The sequence below is a fragment of the Cyprinodon variegatus genome, unplaced genomic scaffold, assembly GCF_000732505.1.
Source record: "Cyprinodon variegatus isolate N-32 unplaced genomic scaffold, C_variegatus-1.0 Scaffold430, whole genome shotgun sequence".
Classification (NCBI taxonomy): Eukaryota; Metazoa; Chordata; class Actinopteri; order Cyprinodontiformes; family Cyprinodontidae; genus Cyprinodon; species Cyprinodon variegatus.
Window position 1 is genome coordinate 1 of NW_015150883.1, and position 18,725 is coordinate 18,725.

An 18,725-nucleotide genomic window follows, 5' to 3' on the forward strand; every position below is an offset into this window, starting at 1 on the left:
AGAAGGTGGGGAGGATGGATGGGGACAGGTGGGCTCTCCTCATACTTCTCATGAAGTACATGTGTTTTTGTGCCTTTTTGACCAGTGAGGTGGTGTTTACAGTCCAGGTGAGGGTGTCTGTGATGTGCACCCCCAGGAATTTGGTGCTGTTGACCACCTCTACAGCTGAGCTGTTGATGACCAGTGGAGCGTGGTTAGGCCGGTTCTTCCTGAAGTCCAGGATGATCTCCTTCGTGTTCTCCAGATTCAGGATCAGGCTCTTATCTCTGCACCAGTCCACCTCCACTTCCTCTATGTAGCCCTGGTTGTTGTCATCTCTGATGAGGCCCACCACTGTGGTGTCGTCTGCAAACTTCATGATGTGATTGGTGGTGAACCTGGGGACGCAGTCATGTGTCATCAGTGAACAGGAGGGGGCTCAGGCCTGTGCTCAGGGTGATTACATCAGGGGTGTTCTGTCCGACCTGGACTGACTGAGGTCTGTTGATGAGGAAGTCTAGCAGTCTTCATTTTAGTAGCCTTCTTACCAAATACTTTTTTTTACTCTTAACTGAGTAATTTATTTAAACCCTACATTTTACTTTGAGTAAAAACAGAGCACATTTTTTGGCACTGGTAATATTTCATTCATATCATTTTTTAGGTCTTAATTCTATTTTTCATGTCTAATGGCCAGTTAAGAAACAAGTAAACAAAGTAATAAACAAAACCAGAATTATTTCTATATTTCTTATTTCAAAGAAATCTACCTTTTGTTTTGTTGGTGATTTTGTCCTATCTCAATAAGGTCGGACACCGCTGGTGTAAAGGTTCTTTTATAGAGTCAGCTGGATGAATCAAACCTTCAGATCTGCTGCAGCAAAGAAGGGAGAATGTGCTTATTTCAAGAAAAAAAATGACTTAGATTTCTTTTTTTTTTTCTTTTTTTTTTTAGATATGTGAAGGAGAATATCCTCATCATAAGACAACCTACTCCCTCCTTAACTCATATTAAAGCTCAGAGTTTTTATTGATTCACTGCAGCAGGATCTGCACAAGGATTTTGCATGGAAACTAGAGTGTTTTTGGCACAGGCTGGATTTGAAAAGCAGTTTAATATCTTTCAGTTATCCAGATTCCAGACACAGCCTGATGTAATTCCGATTAAAATTTCCAGAAATACCTCTAACTGTCATTTTTATTTTATTACATTTACTTATTTTTTTTGTTTTAAAACAAGCGAAATGCAATAGACCTATAATAATCAATGTGTATGTTAAGCGCTTTGTCATAATACAGAGGTTCATTTGGGAACATCCCTGTTCTCGGCTCCCTCTAGCGGCAGCTCCCTGGAACTGCACCTCTCTTAGGCGGTGTCAGATCAGGGCGCGCGGCGCGCTCTGTCTCGCGCCCCCAGCAGCTGAGCGACTCCTGTGAAGGATGGCGGAGCTCTGGTTCTGATTTAATCAGTCTTTGCTGAAAACATCTGAACAAAGGAGACCCTCGGGATCCCAGAAGGCAACGCATTCTCCAGATAAAACCAAGGTAAGAATAAATAATATTTAAATAAACGTCACACATGAAAACAGATGTTATTGTTTCAAGAAAATGGCAGAATTTCGCTATAACTAATTTTTTTCTTCCATTTTGACGCCATATATGCCGCCGTGTTCGCTTTGGTTTATTTATTTCATTATTATATAAACATCTCCATATTGATGCAGGACTTGTTGGCAGGGTTTACTCCTACAGAAAGTCACTACATGTGTTTGTGCTGCAGTGTCACCGGCGTTAATCCTGGATTTTCCTCTAATCTTCCAGCTCCTTTGCCACTTAAACACTCAGGCACCAATAAACACACTGTTCAGACAACGACTTAGTGGCAGATCCTCAGTTTATCAGGCAGCTGCATCACGTTGCCATGATTTCACGCATAAGCAGGCATGCATCCTTCATTGCATACTGTTGGTGTTTAGAGTGAATAAAAAGTGATAGATTGCTGCAATACCTCAAGTCTCTTTCTTTAAATCAGATGCATGTTTTTTTTTTTTTTTTTAAGTCCACATTAATATCCTCAGCTGCATCTTTTTAGATGCTGCTTTGCAAATCCCCTCAGCACAACAAACCTGGCATGCAGGGGCGGACTGACATGCTGAATCAACAGCAAGCTGGTCCAACACCCCCCCACACACCTCCCTTCTCCTCCTCATAGAGTTGTGCAGCAGCTCTCTACTGCTGCCTCACAACTCCAGGGAAATAAAGTTGCAATTTCAAGCTGCGGATCAAGATCCATCGACCCACACATGTCAGGAAATAGAGTGACTATGCGTTATTTTTGGCCAGTTTCTGTAATATTTCTGTGGTCTTGTTTGAACCGAGTGGGCGGTCCTCTGCCCCCCCCCACACCCTTCTGTGTAATGACAGCTCAGGGTGCCTGATAATGAGCCCTCTGTGGGCTTTGAGCGCACAAAGTTCTGCAGTGCTCCTGCGTTTCTTTGCACACCTCCTAATAAATCTATTTGTGCTTTCTCATCACTTTGCCACTAAAGCTTGGTGATGGGGGGGGCTCCAACCCCCCCAGCTACACACAGGATGTGTGCCAGTGTACTAAAGCTGTTTTATTATCGCAGCAGAGGGCATCGGCCTCGCTCTCCAGCCGCCAGCATGATGAAAGGCTGCCTACAGTTCCTTATCGAGCCGGCCAAGAAGCTCAAGATCCGACTCAAGGTATGGCGCTCCGCTGTCAGGACGACTGACCTTCACTGACCTGTATGCACATGCATAAACTTTCGGGATAGGCGACCTGGACTTAAAATTTCCTCATGATTTCTGATTTTTATTATGATAAAGATAAAAGTGAAAATATAGCATTCTCTTTATCTTTTATAGTAGTAAAAACACTATTTTTAAAGACAATAGCAGTGGGAATAACTATCAAAACAACAAAAGCCATGCTGTCAGTTGTTTTTGATTTGTAAACATCATAAATTGGGGTTTATTTTTTAACTTTCTTTTTTTCACTTACAAAGAATCTAAATATTGCCTACAAACGACCTGTCATGACCTTCTGCTTCTCTTCAAGGAATCTCGCAAGAGAGTGAAGCAGGACAAGAAGGAGCCGCTGGTGGAAAGTCAGTTATTTATTATGGAGCTGGGTCGGGAGCTGAACAGGATCTGCCAGGTGAGCCTTTCCTGTCGCTCCCTCTGAGGTGCAGCCCTGCATAAAATCTCACCCTATAATGACTTTAATTAACCAGAGAGTGAGGGTAGCGCCATGTTTACACCCAAAAATGTCTAATAAAAGAATATGACATGTTTAAATTGGTTTGATTCAAAAGAGTAATTATTATTCCCACCACAATTCTTATTCATAAAAGGTCGAAATTTAAAGAAAACCAACTGAAAATAGTGGTAATTTGCAGCTACTAATTCTGCAGAATGTGGTTTAGTTCTTTTTTCCATGGATATGGAGCTGACATTAAGGGAGAACCAGGGGTTGACTCTTATTCCTTCATTTCTCAGAGATCAAACATCCTCAGCCACATCTGGACGGGTGAGGACATCTGGTCTGCCAGCATTTGCAGAGACTTCATCGTGGACTGGGCTGCTGTGCTGGAAAAGAGGGTGCAGGTACCAGCGAGGCGTCAACGCTCGTTTTGCCAGCCAAAACAAAATACTAAAAATGTCTCCTGGTCTTTCGTTCAGCACAAGATCATGCCATCTGAGTACCAGTACGAAAAACCAGCAAAGAGGGACTGGAAGGGGCACCTTCTCTGCATGTTGGAGTCAGAGGGCGAATACGACATGGGGCCGTACAAACGGGTCATCATGGACTGGACCCGGGAGATTAAAAGCAGGGCTCAGGTGAATGTTCAACACAAATGCTTTGAGTCAAAGTGATTAAAGTCTGACCCAGTTCCCTGAATGTGTCTGATCAAGATGATTACCATAAACCTTGATAATCTGCTGGTCATATCTGAAGCTAACAGCATTCCTGGTCTCTGGTTTGTTGTCACTAGGCTCCTGTCTGGCCAGGTGAGCCGGTGCTCATGATGTTGGATGATCTGGAATTCCAGTGGAAGAGAGGCCGCCTGCCCAACCTGCTCCCAGCCATGGAGCTCATCATGCTGGCTGTGCTGAATGCTGACAGCCCAATAAAGGTCTGGACGGGTGTCAGTGTTTGTTTCTCTTTCTACATCCTGCTTGAATGTGTAGCTACTGAGTTTTATTCTGAGCCAGATAGAGTGAAAACACAGCAGATCTGTTTTCAGGTCAGTAGTAACAGGCTCTTAAGAGGGATAAAACTCTGTATGTGTGCTGCATGATATCAAGTCATGCTAATCTCTTTATCTGACTGTCCAGTTCACCTTGGCCTGATTTCGCTTTATGTTTCTGTGTGTAGGAGGATGTGACTAAACAGTGGCTGGTGAAAAAGCAGAGGAGCCAGAGGATTGGTGAGTCGAGAGGAAACCAATCTCCACATGTCAAAGCTAAAATTAAAGCTGGATCAGGATGCTCACATTGTGCAGCTATTCTTGTTTAACTTCTGCATAAAAGCTGCTAAAATACAGCCACAACAAATTAGGGTTGTCTCACTGAAATAATGTTTTGATGTTTTTCTTTCAGATGCAGTCCGCTACATCCCACACGGTGGTAAGTTCACATGTGGGTTGTGAAAGCGAATGGAATAATGTCTACAGTCAATACTGTTGAATAAAAATCCTAATACAATCATATAAGGATGCAAAAAAAAAAAAAAAAGAGACCTCAGCAAAAACCAAAAAACAGAAAAGGTTGCCCGACTGGATTATCTGATATGTTGATTGCAAAATCCAAATATACCTAAAAAAACGGAAACACTTTTTTTCCCCAGGAGGTGTTTAAGGTTTTTCCGACTAGATGTGGCATATTGATCCGGTGCAGTTCAGTCATGGTTTCAGTAACATAATAGAAAGAGGAAAGGGGAAAAAAACCCATAGATTATTTGTCTATTTAGGCTGCCTCTCTGGGAAGTGTGGATCTATTAAATGATTAATCAAGTTATCGTTGCAGACGTTTCTGTAAGCTGGGGATTTGAAAATTATTTTAAAAAAGGAGATCATTCCTATTTGAAAATATTCAAATACTGTATGTCTTAAATCCTGATCCTATGAGGATGATTTTTTACAACTATATAATTATGCGTGAGAACTATCCAGCAGCTTATTGTATTATGAATTAAAATAAGAGATTATCCCTTGGTTCTTGGTGGAGGAGCCAAGCTTATGACAGAGGAACCTCAACCAGGTAGGTTAACCTGACAGATTCCACTTTATAACCTTCAGCATTAAATATCATGAAGGATAGTGTGCTTCCTGGTCCTAGATGAGAGGTCTTGAACAGGGGTTCTGCGATCCCTAGGGGGTCCTTGGAGGTACTGCATGGGGGTCACAAAAGTTTGGATTATACTTTTTTTATATTCCCCCCTGCAATTTTTTTCCACTAATTGAAAAGTTTTTGATTACACATTAACATGACTTCAACACACTGTAGTGTGTTCAGTTATCAATGCACACATTCAGCGACACACAGGGGCTCTTTCAAGCTGGGCACCGTTTCATTCATAACACCTGTCTCATCAGCAAGGAATCAGAAACAGAAATTAATAATACTATTTAATAATCTCAGGGCGACATTACTTTTGTTACATTACTCCATATGTAATAGTGACTATAGGACCAGTTTGATAGAACACAATTTCATACAATATATATAATTAGAGGGTGCCCGCTCCATCTCGCCATCAGTTTGGTGTCCTTGGCCTGGAAAACGTTGAAGACCTCTGTCCTAGATGAATACTGTCTATTTTAATAGGGTATCTTTATTTTCTTTTTTAAGCAATATTTATTTGGACAAAGATGACTTCAGTAATGGCTAAGCTAGTGTTTGTGCTAGTACTTAGCTCAAATGGATACCATCCAAAATTTATGTAGTTTCCTATTTAAAGGAGCAAAATGTGTTATATTTGTAGTTAGGGTGTTGCTGGTATATTAACTAAGGATATTGCTCTTTCGGTATGCTTATTTAACCAAGGTATTGCTGGTTGTTTTAGACAAGTTACTGTTAGTTTATTGAGGAAAACTATCGGCTCAGCTGCAGGTCCAGACAAACATAATCTTATCAATTATGAACTAATATTGAAGGAAATGTATAAGTCTGTGAACACAAGACTCCATGAAGTCCATAAAATGAATGCTATTTGCAGGGTTGAGCAGGTTAAACATCAGATTATAACTAGTTGGATTCTAACATTTATCAGGTGTAACGAGTCTTTTTCCTCTTTACAGTTTGGAACTGGATTTGCGAGGCATCAGGTATGAAAAACATTTACCTGATTGATCACAGGTAGTTTAAATTCAGCCTTTAATTGCTTTTCTCTGCTGCTTGGCTCTACAGAGGATATCACCCTGGACTCAGAGTCTGCTAACCCCAACTTGCTCATCTCTGATGATGAGAAACGCATGCGTTGCGGTCTGGAGCGCCGCGTTGTCCCACCCTGTCAGGGGCGCTTCGACGGATGGTGGTGTGCTGTGGGAAAGGAGGCCTACGCCTCCGGACGCCACTACTGGGAAGTGGAGGTAGGCGAGAGAGACTGGCGTCTGGGTGTTGCCAAAGCATCCGCTGTGAGGCAGGGCTTCCGTTCCCTGAACACAGACACGGGGTACCTTACCATCCGGCTGGAGAGAGGCACGGATCTGAAAGCTCTGACCGTGCCCGCTTCCCTTCTACCCCAAAATCTGATGCCCAGAAAAATCGGGGTGTATCTGGACTATGAGCTGGGCCAGCTGTCCTTCTACGATGTGGAGAAGCGGTCACACATCTACACTTACAATGAAAACTTCACAGAGGAACTGTACCCTCTGTTTGGGACCGTGGAGGTGGTCAAAGATCTGGTGATCCGACCTGCAGGCGTCCGACAGCCATGCCTCTGTCCCGGGCCGTGCCTGTGGACCTGAATGCCATGCAGTAACCAACCCGGACTCTCTGCAGCCCTCTGCTTTGTGCTGAGGTGCCTCATGAGATCAGGATCAAGAACTGCCATTCATCCATATTGTTTTCGTATTTTTTTGCCTTCATGGACACATAGTAAAACGGACTCTTTGTAACTTACAGATTAATGTTTGTCAGGTAAAAAGTGTCAGGTAAAACAGAGTGTCAGGTAAAAAAAAAAATAGACATTTTTGGTGGCTCTTTTCAAAACACATAATAGATTAGATTTTCATACAGCACATTTTTCATAACTTCAACTCTAAAGTCAAAGAGTCTCTCGGTGCAGCCAGCCCTCCACAGATATAATCAGACTGGACTGACGCATGTGAGCTCTTAATCTCTGCGTGATGCTTCTTCTAAAGCCTGCTGCAAACATTTCCAGGCATGAGCTTGTTAATGCACCCCTGCTGTTGTTTATTTTTTGTGCAAAATGTAAGGATGGTAAATCTGAGTGAACTATAAATGTCCAATTCTGTCTGTAAAATGAGAGTGAGTCAATAATCAGTAGTCATTGTTTTATCATAAATCTTTATTAAGTGCAAAATAAATGATGTACAAAAATGCTAAAAAAAATTGGACCTGCTTAGATGTAAATTACGTGAAATGTAAAAATGTTTAATGGATGTCTTTTTGATGCACTGCTCATTATTATTCTGTAAATTTATTAAGAAAAGGATCTAAAATGTCTTTAAAAAAAAAAAGCCTTTTCAAAGTTTGAACCCAAAGTACAGTAGAACCTGAAGCAAAAGCAAATACAATCTTTCTGTCTTCAACCATCCTCTCCCTATCATGTCTTCCATTCTTCTAATGTTAATCCACTGAAGCAAAATATAAAAAATATGCCACGTATTAGCCACGCAAAGAAAGGAAATACATAAAAAAATACAGCTGTATTGAAGTGCAGATATTTTAAATGCGATTTTTCTGATTCCCATGTCTTAAAAACTCCCTCTGGGTTTGTCTTGCGTGGATGTAAATAAGCAGGAACCAAATTCAAAAATATAAAAGAAGTCTGAAATAGGTGTATATATTGAGGAAAAATGTGTTAACACACAATAATATAATTTATAAACAAAAAAAGAACACTGTGAGCCTCTTAGAAACATCTCAATTTTAACAAGGACCTAATAAGATCTTGGATAACAGAACAGGAACTGCAGGGAAAGGTTGCTTTAAGGCTGCAGTTTGTAACAAAGATAAAAACCTTATTTTATCTCACACTCTTACCCTATACACACACAGATATGTATGTGCACACGCTCTGGAAATCTTTGGCTTCCTGATTGGTTCAGAAGTTGCTATTATGGGAGCAAGTTTTTAGGACTCATAAAACATTCTCTTTGTGACAGTCGTTCCTCCCACGACGCCCCTCTGAACCACTTCCCTGGTCACCTGACGGCTCACCATGCCTCCAGTCTCCGTGAGCTGAGTCATCATCATCCCATCTGTTTAGCAGAGAGGTACGAAGTGAACACAGCAGATCAAAAGGGAGACGGGATCCATTTTTTTTTATTTTTTTTGTTTTCTTACCTGAGAAATATGGGTCGTTAAGCATGGTGTGGGTGACGTTTGTTCTGGTGGTGACTTCTGTTGGCATTTGGAAAACCTCCCTCCTCGTCACCGACTGGTTGCTGTACTGAGATAAGGCACCTACAGGGCATAGTGAGGGCCAAAAGAGTTGCCATTTAGGTGGAATCTCAAATTGTAATGTTTACACTGAAAATTGATTCCCAAAAAGTGTAAAAGCCCACTTTTCTTATATGAAAATCAAAGCTTTATAAGCCAGTCACTCATGGAAACCTTTACTGCAATAACAGCTGCTGTTCTTTTAGGGTTTGTCTACATCTGAAACCTAAATTTTTTTAATTTCTCTTGGCTTCTGCTCAGTTAGAATGGTCAATTTTTCAGTTGATCCACATAATCTAATGTTGAATTAACCTGGACTCTAACTGAGCCATTCTGACCCATAAATATGCTTTAACTCAAACCATTTGATTGTAGCTCTGCTTGGACATTTAGGCTTAATGTTCAGCTGGAGGAAAGATGTTACTTTCATCCAAGATCTCCTTGTATTTGTATCTTTTATAAGATGCTTCTCCCGTCTTTCTTTAAACAATAGAGGCCTTCTTGTCATTTTTCTTTTGCTTCTGACTCTTTCTCTGGAGAGTTTGCAGTTCAACAATTTCTCATTTCTGCACTTCAGTCCTTCATAATCTCTTACCTCCATCCTGAGACTCGATGGTAATGATGCCTTCCCTCTCGGGACCAAAACCCTGCGTGGTGCGAGCCTGAACCTTGAACTTATACGGAACATTCTCAGTCAGGTTGGGGACAGTCAGGCTGGTCTCTGCGGTGTCACCGTTTACTTTGAAGGTGCGCAAATCACCTAGAAAAAAAAAACCCAAACAAACAACGAATGATAATTACACCCTGAGATATTAGAGACATGTATGGCAAACAGTATAGAATTTTTTTTAACATTTATTTTACCTCCACCATGCAGCTGTTCGCAGGTCACAACATAGCCTAGGATATCTCCGTTGGGTTTACGTGGTTTGTCCCAGGTGAGCTGCAGCGAGTCGGGACTCAGGGCCGTGAACACCAGGGGACCTGGAGCACTGGGCGTACTCAGGGTGAACGGTGAGCCTGGACAGAGCAGAGGCACCAAAACCCATTATGGTAACAATGAATACATGATCGTGTTTATAAATAAAAGTGTAGGTAATCAGAGCCGGCACCTGGCATAGGACTGAGGGGGCTCTTAGGGTCCACGGCTGACTCGATGGTGATGACTCCCTCCCGTTCTGGACCCCAGCCCTCCTGACTCTGAGCCTTCACCTTAAACAGGTAGGAGTGGTTGGGCAGCAGGTCATGGATAACTACAGAGTTCTCTGCTGGGTTCGTCACATTGATGCGCTTCGTCTCGCCTGCAGAAGACAAACTGATGAATGCTTTGGACCTGCTAAGTGCAGAACATGGATGATATGACCTGTTGATTTAAACTAAACAGGAATCAAATGCATTATTCGTACCTCCATTGAGCAGCTGGTACAAAACAGAGTATCCCTGGATGTCTTTCTCACAGTGTGGCTCCTGCCAACTAACTTTAAGCGCAGTTGGTCCCAGAGCTGAAAACACCAGTCTGCTGGGGGTGTCTGGTACACCAGGAGAGAGTCGAGCATCTGTTAAAAACAACAAAATAAGATATATCTGTGAGAAAAGCTTAGAAATCTGTTATTTTCTTTGCATCAATCCATTCATAAGCACTATGTTTGAGCATACCTTTATATATGTATATATAAACTGCTACCAATTTTAAAATGTTTAATTTTATGAAATAGGACAGATTATGATTACTGATTTAACTGAAATGTCCTTAAGGACAAAGACCACATGATCTGATAGGTGATGGGAGGTCTGGACGCAAAATTAAATGACTCATTAATGAGAGTCAGTTCATTTCAATTTTAAACATCATAATCTCTCTAAATTAATTCTTTATGTCACACATTTTATCCATCTTAACGCAGCAAACCCACACTGGAAAAAAACGATCTAGAAATATGTACAAATTTCTTAAATTCAGTGTATTTACCCTTAATTTGAGTACCGTAGGTAAATGAGGTAGTTTACCAATGGAATGAGTATTTTTACTCTTGAAATAAGATCATTAGATAACATGCACTTCAAATAAGACAATGCAATTGTGTTATTGTCATATTTTAAGTGTGAATTGTCTTATTCCATTGGCAAAATGCCTCTTTTACCTCCTCAATCCAGGAACAAATTGAAGTATTTTAAGAAAAAAAAGACTTATCTAGATTTCAATTTTTTCCAGTGCAGACCTATTTTATACATGTCTGATAATTATTGAAGCACAGAAGAAAATGAGAATTAGCACACTGGGTGACCCCTTTCTCAAACAATAAAAATGCAGGAAATCTTAAAATATTGGAGCAGAATAAAATGTTGTGCTGACAAACAATATAAAATTGTTTCCTTTTTTCAGCAGCAAGCAGCAGATGCCAACTCTCCATTGACCGCAGATGCATAAAAGCAACATAATGTGGCGACTGGGCTTCCCTCTGCTGATGCCACCCTACATAACCACCGGTATCAAAAACCACCACTGACAAAAAAGGTTTGCACTTGAAAATCCTCTGCCTTCATGCATGCATGTGGGAGACTTACCATGGATCACTCTGTCCAGCCTGTATAAGGCCTCATTGACCTCTGAAGACTGAGTCCTGGCCCTGGAACCCTGAGACAGGCTGTAGCTGTACTGGTTCTGAGAGCTGCTCTGCAACCCAGTGTAGCCGAACCCACCTGATGGCGCATTTAGCAGAAGGAAGAGGAAGAAGGAATGGAAGAAAGATGAAAATAAACAAGGGGACGAAGCATCAGGTAAAACAGAAGGAAAACAGAGAGCAAGAGACAAAATGGGAGGGAGAGAGAAAGAGCGATAGTCAGCATAGCTCCTGCAAAGTTTGAATAAATAAGCCTCCTGTGCAGCCAACAGCCCCAACCAATGTCCACAAGCTGTCAGGTCCATGCATTCATACAGGTAACCTTCCCTGTTCTTGTTATTATTGCAATAACATAACATCTGCCTCCAGGAGCAACAAGAGGAATATTCTCATAATCAATGAAATCAGTACAGAAGCCTGATGGAAACGTACCCAGATCTGGGAACTGGTTCGTCACATCTCCCATGACGATGGAGTCCCGAATATTTTCTTCTGGGTAACCTCTGTTCTCTGATCGCTTCCTCATGTGGACTTCCGTTGTATGCGTCCCTCCTCCAATCATCTCGTGTCTGCGAGGGCTTCCTGCGTATTGAAACAGAGCAGGCATTACATCATGACGTTCTTCCAAACTGGTTCTCAGTACCAGTACCTGCTCCATCTTCCTTACCGGGCCCAGACATGTAGGTGGTGTGTGTCTCTGTGGTGAAGGAACCGCCTGCTCCCTTGTAGTTGGAGCTCAGAGTGGACATCGGAGAGGATGAAGCAGAAAGGTTGCGCGTTGATGAGCCTCCCGGGAAAAGGAAGCCCTGATCCCATTTTCCATTCATCATGTAATCTGTAAGACACAACAAAGCATAGAGGTAAAAGCACAGGTTCTACACACTATCCTTCATTTTTAGCATTCCACAGCTCCAGTGATGGGAAGCACCTAAAAGCAGCGAGCCACTGTTGGTTCCTTAACAGCCTAAACTCTTAAAGTTTTCACAAAGAGCACCAGAGATATAGCAAATGTTTGTAATGTGGAAGAAGAAAATATCTCTTAAGATTGTTGCATTTCCTTCAGTAAGAATTTTACAGAGGTACCGAAAGAAAAGAGAAACAAAGTAGTTTCCAATATTTGCATTTACCAGACTACTGAACTTATAAATGGATGGAAATACATCCTGATGAAAAAAAAACGGTTTAAATTCTGGTTTTGCTTTTTTTTGTAAAATCCCACTGGTCCATAAAACAGAAAAGAGAACTACTACTGGTCTCGTTAAAGGTCCGAGAAAGAAGAACATCCACACAGATGTTAGGGTTTCTGAAGGATCCACGGTTGAATATTGGCGTCACTGGAGCCTCATCATTCCCTAAGCATATTATTCATCAACCCAGGCGTAGCCAGAAAATTTTAATAGGGGTGGCCAGTGAAAAACTAATGTACACCGAGGGGTGGCCGAAAAAGGATAGGCGCCAGAACCTCAGGGTCAATATACACTGTTCCAACAGGAACAACCACTACATCCATATTTTCTAAATAAAGAAAAACTATACTTTCCTACAGCCTTTGCTAACAAATAGATGCATATATTTAATTATCCGTAATTTCTAGATAAAAGGTAGTAAAAGGTAGGGGACAAAATTTCTGGGGCGAACATCCTTTACATTTACATTATTTACCTACTTTTATCAAAAAATGTTCTGCATAAAATGTATATTTACATGTACTAAGATATACATTAAATTGATTTTAAGTTATTATTAAAGTAGTAATTATTTATGATTTCACTGAAGACTCCTAGATGACTTGCAGAGAATTTTCTATTTACCCCATATAACACAAAACTTAGTTCTGAAGTGAGCATGAATTCTGTATATATCAACTTTGGATTGACCCGGTTCAATGGCTGGGCAGATCAAATTCATGTACATCACATTGCTTCCTTCATTAATTAAAAAAAAATTATGTCGAAATTATTACCATTTCCATCCTTAATGTTTCTTCTCTAATTTTCCTTGGTCCATTTCAAATCACAATAAAATATGCTGATGTTTGTGACTGTGTGGTGAAAACAACTAAGGTTGGACACACACAATACATCTATAAGGCACTGAATGTGTTTCTGCATGTTTCATGAAATGCTACTAAAGAAGAAGAAGAAGAATAAAAAGCCAAATGTAGCTGCAGATGAAATTCTCATCTTTGAAACTGAAGAACTGACCAGAACTGACTTTTTCTTCATTCCGTACCACAACAGCACAGCAGGAAGCTTCCTCTAGATCATCACTACTCAAGTGAGATGGGGAGAGGACAGAGAGGGGCAGGGGTCTGAAAAAGCCTGGATCATCAACTGGAGGTGGGGCAGTTGATGCCAACGTTCAATGCTGTGCAGCCGGTGGGAGAATAGACGTGAAAGGTGCAAAAAACCAGACGAGGATTGAAGCCTGAAATGCAGCTGTAGAGAAACGACCTCAATGCCCCATTGGCAAAGTAACCGGCCGTGCATAGCAGCTGGCATGCTCGCTGTCTGCCTGTCTTAGCAGTCGATCTTGTGGGGGGGGGGGGTTGTCTTCACCTGGCAGGGGCGTCTGGTAGGAGCCGGGGTGGGGAACCTCATCTGAGCTCATCTCTGTGTCTGTGCTGAGCCGACTGGGGATGACCTCCACTCGCTTTTTCCATGAGACTTGACGGAGATCCAGGTTTGACCCCACCAACTTGACATACTGCCAGCCTTGATTGCGTGGTCACAGAAGAAAAGCAGCGATTGCAGGGATAGATTGGCAGGGAAGAAGGGCTTGATTTACTACACATGGAACAACAAATTACTTTATCTCATGTTAGTTTAGGAAAGTCCTTATTGTCTCAAAGGAGGACAAGTAACCAGCAAAGATAATAAACAGGAGCGACAGGAGGTCTATAGGATGGAGAGCTTGAGGTTAGTCATTGTAAAGCATGAGGGCATATAGACAGAGACGCATCGGGACAAGATTCGTTGCTCTCCCAGTTTGGAGTGTTGTCTACAGCTATTATGTCTGCCAGATGGAGATAATAAAAAAGCAGAACCATGAGGAGAAGGAGTTCAGTTCTGACGCTCTGTGTGAGCCTTTAAATGTGAGGACGGGAGCCGATGCCTGGCCTTTATTCAAAAGCAACACAAAGATAAAGATTACAGGATATATCTGCTGCACACTTTTTTCCCCATATATTTTCTACCACATGGGGTTTTGAAGAGCCTCAGTATAGAGAGTGAACTGAAACAACTTGATTTAAAATTTTCCAGAAAATGCGTACTTCCTGAGTCTGGCACATGCATGCTTTTATTTTGCCAAATATGCAGCAGTGCATTCCATCAGTTAAACTTCTGCTTTCATTATCACCACAAACCTTTTATTAGGGATTTATTGGATAGACTATCATGCATTCCTGTTGAGTGGAAAATTTATATATTATATGATTTTAATTGTTTATACAAATCTGAGAACCGTAGTATTTGTTTGTACTTTTGGCCTTTTATGCATCATGCTGCAAAAATGTTCCTCTGATTGGACGGAGAAGCTGCTCTTATTCACACACCTCCCTGTTTTGGACTCTCTATATAAAACAGCAATTAAATACATTGGGAATTTCAGGGAGTTTTGAGTTTAAAAGCGATGTTTTGGTTCTTGGTACCCACCGTCACCAGAGACACTCGGTGCCTTAGAGCTTGTTGGTGACTTCATCACATCACTGCTGTACATCAGGTAGCTGTCATATTCATCTCCTGCCTCGGCATCCACAATAGGGACATCTGGAATGATGGGAACTACAGACAGGAGTGAGGAGGAGTTAATTTCGTCCAGTTGAACCAGAATGAAGAACCCGAACTTGTTTGGTGCAAACTCACTGGATAGAGGTCTGGCAGGCTGTGATGCCAAGTTGATGGTAGCATCTTTGAAGGGGCCCCAGCCAATGCTGTTCTGGGCTCGAACTTTGTACTGATAGGTTTGGGCGCTCTGGAGGTTTTCTATCAGCAACATCCGCTTCTTTGGGTTGTCGATCTTGACCTTTTTGGCTGCTCCAACAGGTTCTGTTTGAAAAGAAGACAAAAGACTGGATAATGCAACACATCTGAGTACGGTTTTACCATTTAGAGGAAAATGTCTTACTCATTTCATCATCGATCGGTGTGTAGATGACCTCATACGCTGTGATGTTACCGTTGGTCTCTGCAGGCTCTGCCCAGCTGACCTGAGTAACGGTTGGACTGATGACGTTAAATGCCAGACGACCGGGTTCACCAGGCACTGCAGGAAAACAGAGTCCAAAGCACACCACATTACTTCTAGATCCAGAGCCAAGCTGGAGAACCAGTCTCTCTCCATTCATGTCTCATAGCAGTGAACTTTGATTTCTCAGTGATTACCGTCTTCGAGAGTTTGACAGGAAACCACATCGGTTTCAAGGCCGTCTCCAAAGGCATTATAGCCACATACTCGCATCTCATAATCGCAGTAGGGGTACAGATTCGTCAGCTCCGCTTGAGGTGTCTTCACGTCAAGAACCTGGGCGTCTTTCTCAGGGTCGCCATAGATCCAATACTTGACCTAGCGTACGAACACAGTCTCAGAGACTGCAGCTGCGACTGAGATATGGAAACTGATCAGTGAGGCATACCTTGTATCCCAGAATGTTATTCTGTAGTGAGTCCCAGTTCAGACGGATGTTTTTGGGTCCGGTTGCTTTGGCCTTAAGGTTCCCTGGAGGGAGAAGGAGACCGCCAGGGGAGGCACACTTTGGGCTCACGTAGCCCTTCGACTGAGTCTGCGCTATTTCTGGAGATCTTGGTACTGCTGAAAGAATATAATGTTCCAAGAAACAAAGTCAAGCAGCAATACTGAGCAAGCTCATCAAACTGGATCAGTAGGTTGCAGAAGTATTCATACCATTTGAGTTTTTTCCAATGTTATATATATTATATATATATATATTATATCTAAGAGACCAACAAAAGTAGCTTTTAGCTCTATTTGATCAGCCTCTAAACCCCATAAAAAAGAACACCCAAAGCATGATGCTGCCACCACTCTACTTCACCTTCAGTGCTAATATTTTCTTAATTTGTAAGGACATTTTGAAAGTAATTAGTGGCTCTAAATATTTTAAGGTCATACAAATAAAGGGAGTGAAGATAATAAATCAATTAATAATAACAAATCTATATTTTTTGTTGCTTTTACTGCTCCGTCATGTAAAACCCCAAAATGTGATTCAAGGGGTGTGAATACTTTTCAGAGAAACTGGAACTAATGGGGTGTTGTTATGGAGCTATGAATACATCAAATGTCTCCTGATTTGTGTCTCACCCCCGTCTTTTATATTGACGATGGTGTTCTTCCTTTCTCCAATAGCAGCATTGGAGCTGGGTTCAAGCAGCTCCAGCTGGAAGGTATCTTGCTGAATCAGACCAGGATGGGCTTTAGGGTCAATCGTTATGTACTTCTCCGTTTCTCCTGGAGCGAACTTCAGGATACCAGAAAGATCAAAGCGCGGATCCTTCTTGGTGCGCCACTTCACCGTGGCTGGGCTGTCTTCGTTGCGAGAGCGCACCACTGGGATGCTGTAGGTCGGATCTAACCTGCTGAAGTTCTGTGTAGCCTTCTTGAACATCATCACACTTGGTTCTTTAGTGAAAAAATAGATAAACAAACAGTTTGAATTAAAGCCAGTACCCAAGCTTTCAGTTATCATCCAAAAACTTCTAGGCAGTCATTTACCTGGTTCGTCTGTGATGGTGATGGTGGTTCTTGGGTACCGTCCTAGCTTGGCTCCCTGCCGCGGGTTACTGAGGTCCATAATGAACTGCTTTACCTGTTTTTCCTCCAAAAAGCCATCTTTTTCACTCAGCTCAAGCAAAGGAACGTAAACAATCTTCGTAGTCTCACCAGGACCGTAGGAGAGGTCTCCTTGCATTTCTTTATAGTCCTAAATTCAATGGAGGCAGATGAAGGACATACTGTTCAGTCAGTGACGGTCCTCGCAGGCTACATGTGATGCGTTGTGTAAACACAGAGTAGGCTCAGCTCACCTTCTTATTCTTGGCGGTGAGGTCTTGTGTGTTGTAGGTGACCTGAGAGCGTCCATCCTCAATGATCTCCCTGCTGATGGGGATCTTTGCCTGACCATCCTTCCTGCTGTATGTGTATTTTGGCTGGAGGAATGAGAAGATAGTTGTGGCTACGGAGACAGAGAGGGGAGATTCAATTAACTCAATGCAGGAGTGATTGTATTCACATTTCATTTTTTTTCCATTACGAATGATTTGTATAAATAACATATATAACGCACCGTGGTCTTTGATGATGGTTATGTTAACATAGCGCTTTGCAATCTCTGCGATGCCCAACGGCACATCCCTAGCCTCCACCAGCAGCTGCTTCTTGTCGTCATCATCATCCTTGGCAAACAGTGGCACATGAACATCCACCAACTCCACGTCCTCCTGGAACTCCACAGCTCCTGCAGCCTCTGTAGGGGAGCAGCGGGTTCTTTCAACATTAGACATCAACAGAAATCAACACTTTTATAGGGCTTTTATAGACTAGCACAAAACGCTGCTACATTTTCGAATAGCAAAGGCAAATTAGATATCTTCAATCTTATTTTCTTCATATAAATCTAAAGAAAGGTTGGTGGTTATTTATAACTCCCTCCTTTACTCTGATACCATCCAATTAACTCTGTACCAAGTACTAATGCCACAAAATGAAAGATTTCTAACAAAAAACTGCTGATATGGGGGAACCTGGGGTGCCTGTGGATATCTGCGGCTTGCGTTGCCTCTTTATCAGTCCTTGGCCCTGTAGGGCTAGTCTGGGGCCACCCACACCTCCTACTGAGCATATTTTCCTTCTGGAGAAGCTTTTTAAATCCTTCATAAAAAAGCATGCCCATACATACCACAGAATATGGTTCCAGGTGTTCATGCATACACACTAATACTAAATACTAAGCTCTAGCAACAGATATATAAAATCGTTTTCCACACACATTTTCCTGCTACTCTGGAAGCTTTTTTGCTGTTTCGTTCTGTTTTCTATCACTCTCATCTCATGCAGGTCATGTTTTGCTTTGTTGTATTGTTTTCTCTTGGTTTAATTTTCTTCTCCCTCTTTCCTGTCTCTATCTTGGTCTCTCTCTCCTTAATACTTATCCCCTTCCTTTCCAACCGCATGTCCGTTGTATATTATTGTACTCCCTAAATCATAAATTTTCACATATAAGTATGAAGTGAAACCTTATGGCAACAACCATAATGATCTGCTTGTGAATACAAATCTGTTGGGCTGTCATCTCGCTCAGGGACATTTTTTCTCAAAATTATATTGGCAAACAGGACAAACAAATGCCGGTACATTTATTGTGTACATCAATATTATCATTGTTTTTTAAAACGTAAAACCCCTTTCTATAATGCATACAAGCATACATGCATACATGCATGCATGCAT

At 41.8% G+C, this 18,725-nt stretch overlaps 2 protein-coding genes across 6 annotated transcripts in view; one reads left to right on the forward strand and one right to left on the reverse strand.

The window, feature by feature from the left end:
* The first annotated feature begins 1,390 nt into the window (after nt 1-1,390).
* LOC107093510 (butyrophilin subfamily 1 member A1-like) lies at nt 1,391-7,698 on the forward strand. 2 transcript variants are annotated; one of them, XM_015388616.1, is made up of 10 exons: nt 1,391-1,524; nt 2,610-2,706; nt 3,062-3,160; nt 3,502-3,609; nt 3,685-3,843; nt 3,999-4,139; nt 4,382-4,433; nt 4,606-4,632; nt 6,306-6,332; nt 6,415-7,698. In XM_015388616.1, exons 2-10 carry the CDS (start codon nt 2,644-2,646, stop codon nt 6,972-6,974), a joined length of 1,236 nt encoding a protein of 411 aa, XP_015244102.1. In that variant the 5' UTR covers nt 1,391-1,524; nt 2,610-2,643; the 3' UTR covers nt 6,975-7,698. The 2 variants fall into 2 exon arrangements, with proteins under 2 accessions (XP_015244102.1, XP_015244103.1); XM_015388617.1 differs by having other exon boundaries at nt 1,405-1,524; nt 2,613-2,706; nt 6,415-6,974.
* Nucleotides 7,699-8,174: 476 nt separating this feature from the next.
* Nucleotides 8,175-18,725, reverse strand: part of itgb4 (integrin subunit beta 4) — a 26,061-nt gene continuing 15,510 nt past the window's right edge. The window contains exons 25-42 of one of the 4 annotated variants that reach the window (XM_015388613.1): nt 17,563-17,742; nt 17,303-17,451; nt 16,992-17,199; nt 16,581-16,898; nt 15,892-16,064; nt 15,641-15,821; nt 15,384-15,521; nt 15,122-15,304; nt 14,912-15,040; nt 11,923-12,090; nt 11,688-11,837; nt 11,200-11,334; nt 10,041-10,190; nt 9,747-9,935; nt 9,499-9,654; nt 9,230-9,394; nt 8,539-8,658; nt 8,175-8,453 (exon numbers count right to left, since the gene is read on the reverse strand). In XM_015388613.1, coding sequence (XP_015244099.1) covers nt 8,326-8,453; nt 8,539-8,658; nt 9,230-9,394; nt 9,499-9,654; nt 9,747-9,935; nt 10,041-10,190; nt 11,200-11,334; nt 11,688-11,837; nt 11,923-12,090; nt 14,912-15,040; nt 15,122-15,304; nt 15,384-15,521; nt 15,641-15,821; nt 15,892-16,064; nt 16,581-16,898; nt 16,992-17,199; nt 17,303-17,451; nt 17,563-17,742 — 3,020 coding nt within the window. In that variant the 3' untranslated portion in view covers nt 8,175-8,325. Of the gene's footprint in view, nt 8,454-8,538; nt 8,659-9,229; nt 9,395-9,498; nt 9,655-9,746; nt 9,936-10,040; nt 10,191-11,199; nt 11,335-11,687; nt 11,838-11,922; nt 12,091-14,911; nt 15,041-15,121; nt 15,305-15,383; nt 15,522-15,640; nt 15,822-15,891; nt 16,068-16,580; nt 16,899-16,991; nt 17,200-17,302; nt 17,452-17,562; nt 17,743-18,725 lie in introns of all 4 variants that reach the window. The other 3 variants (XM_015388612.1, XM_015388615.1, XM_015388614.1) reach the window with 3 other exon arrangements.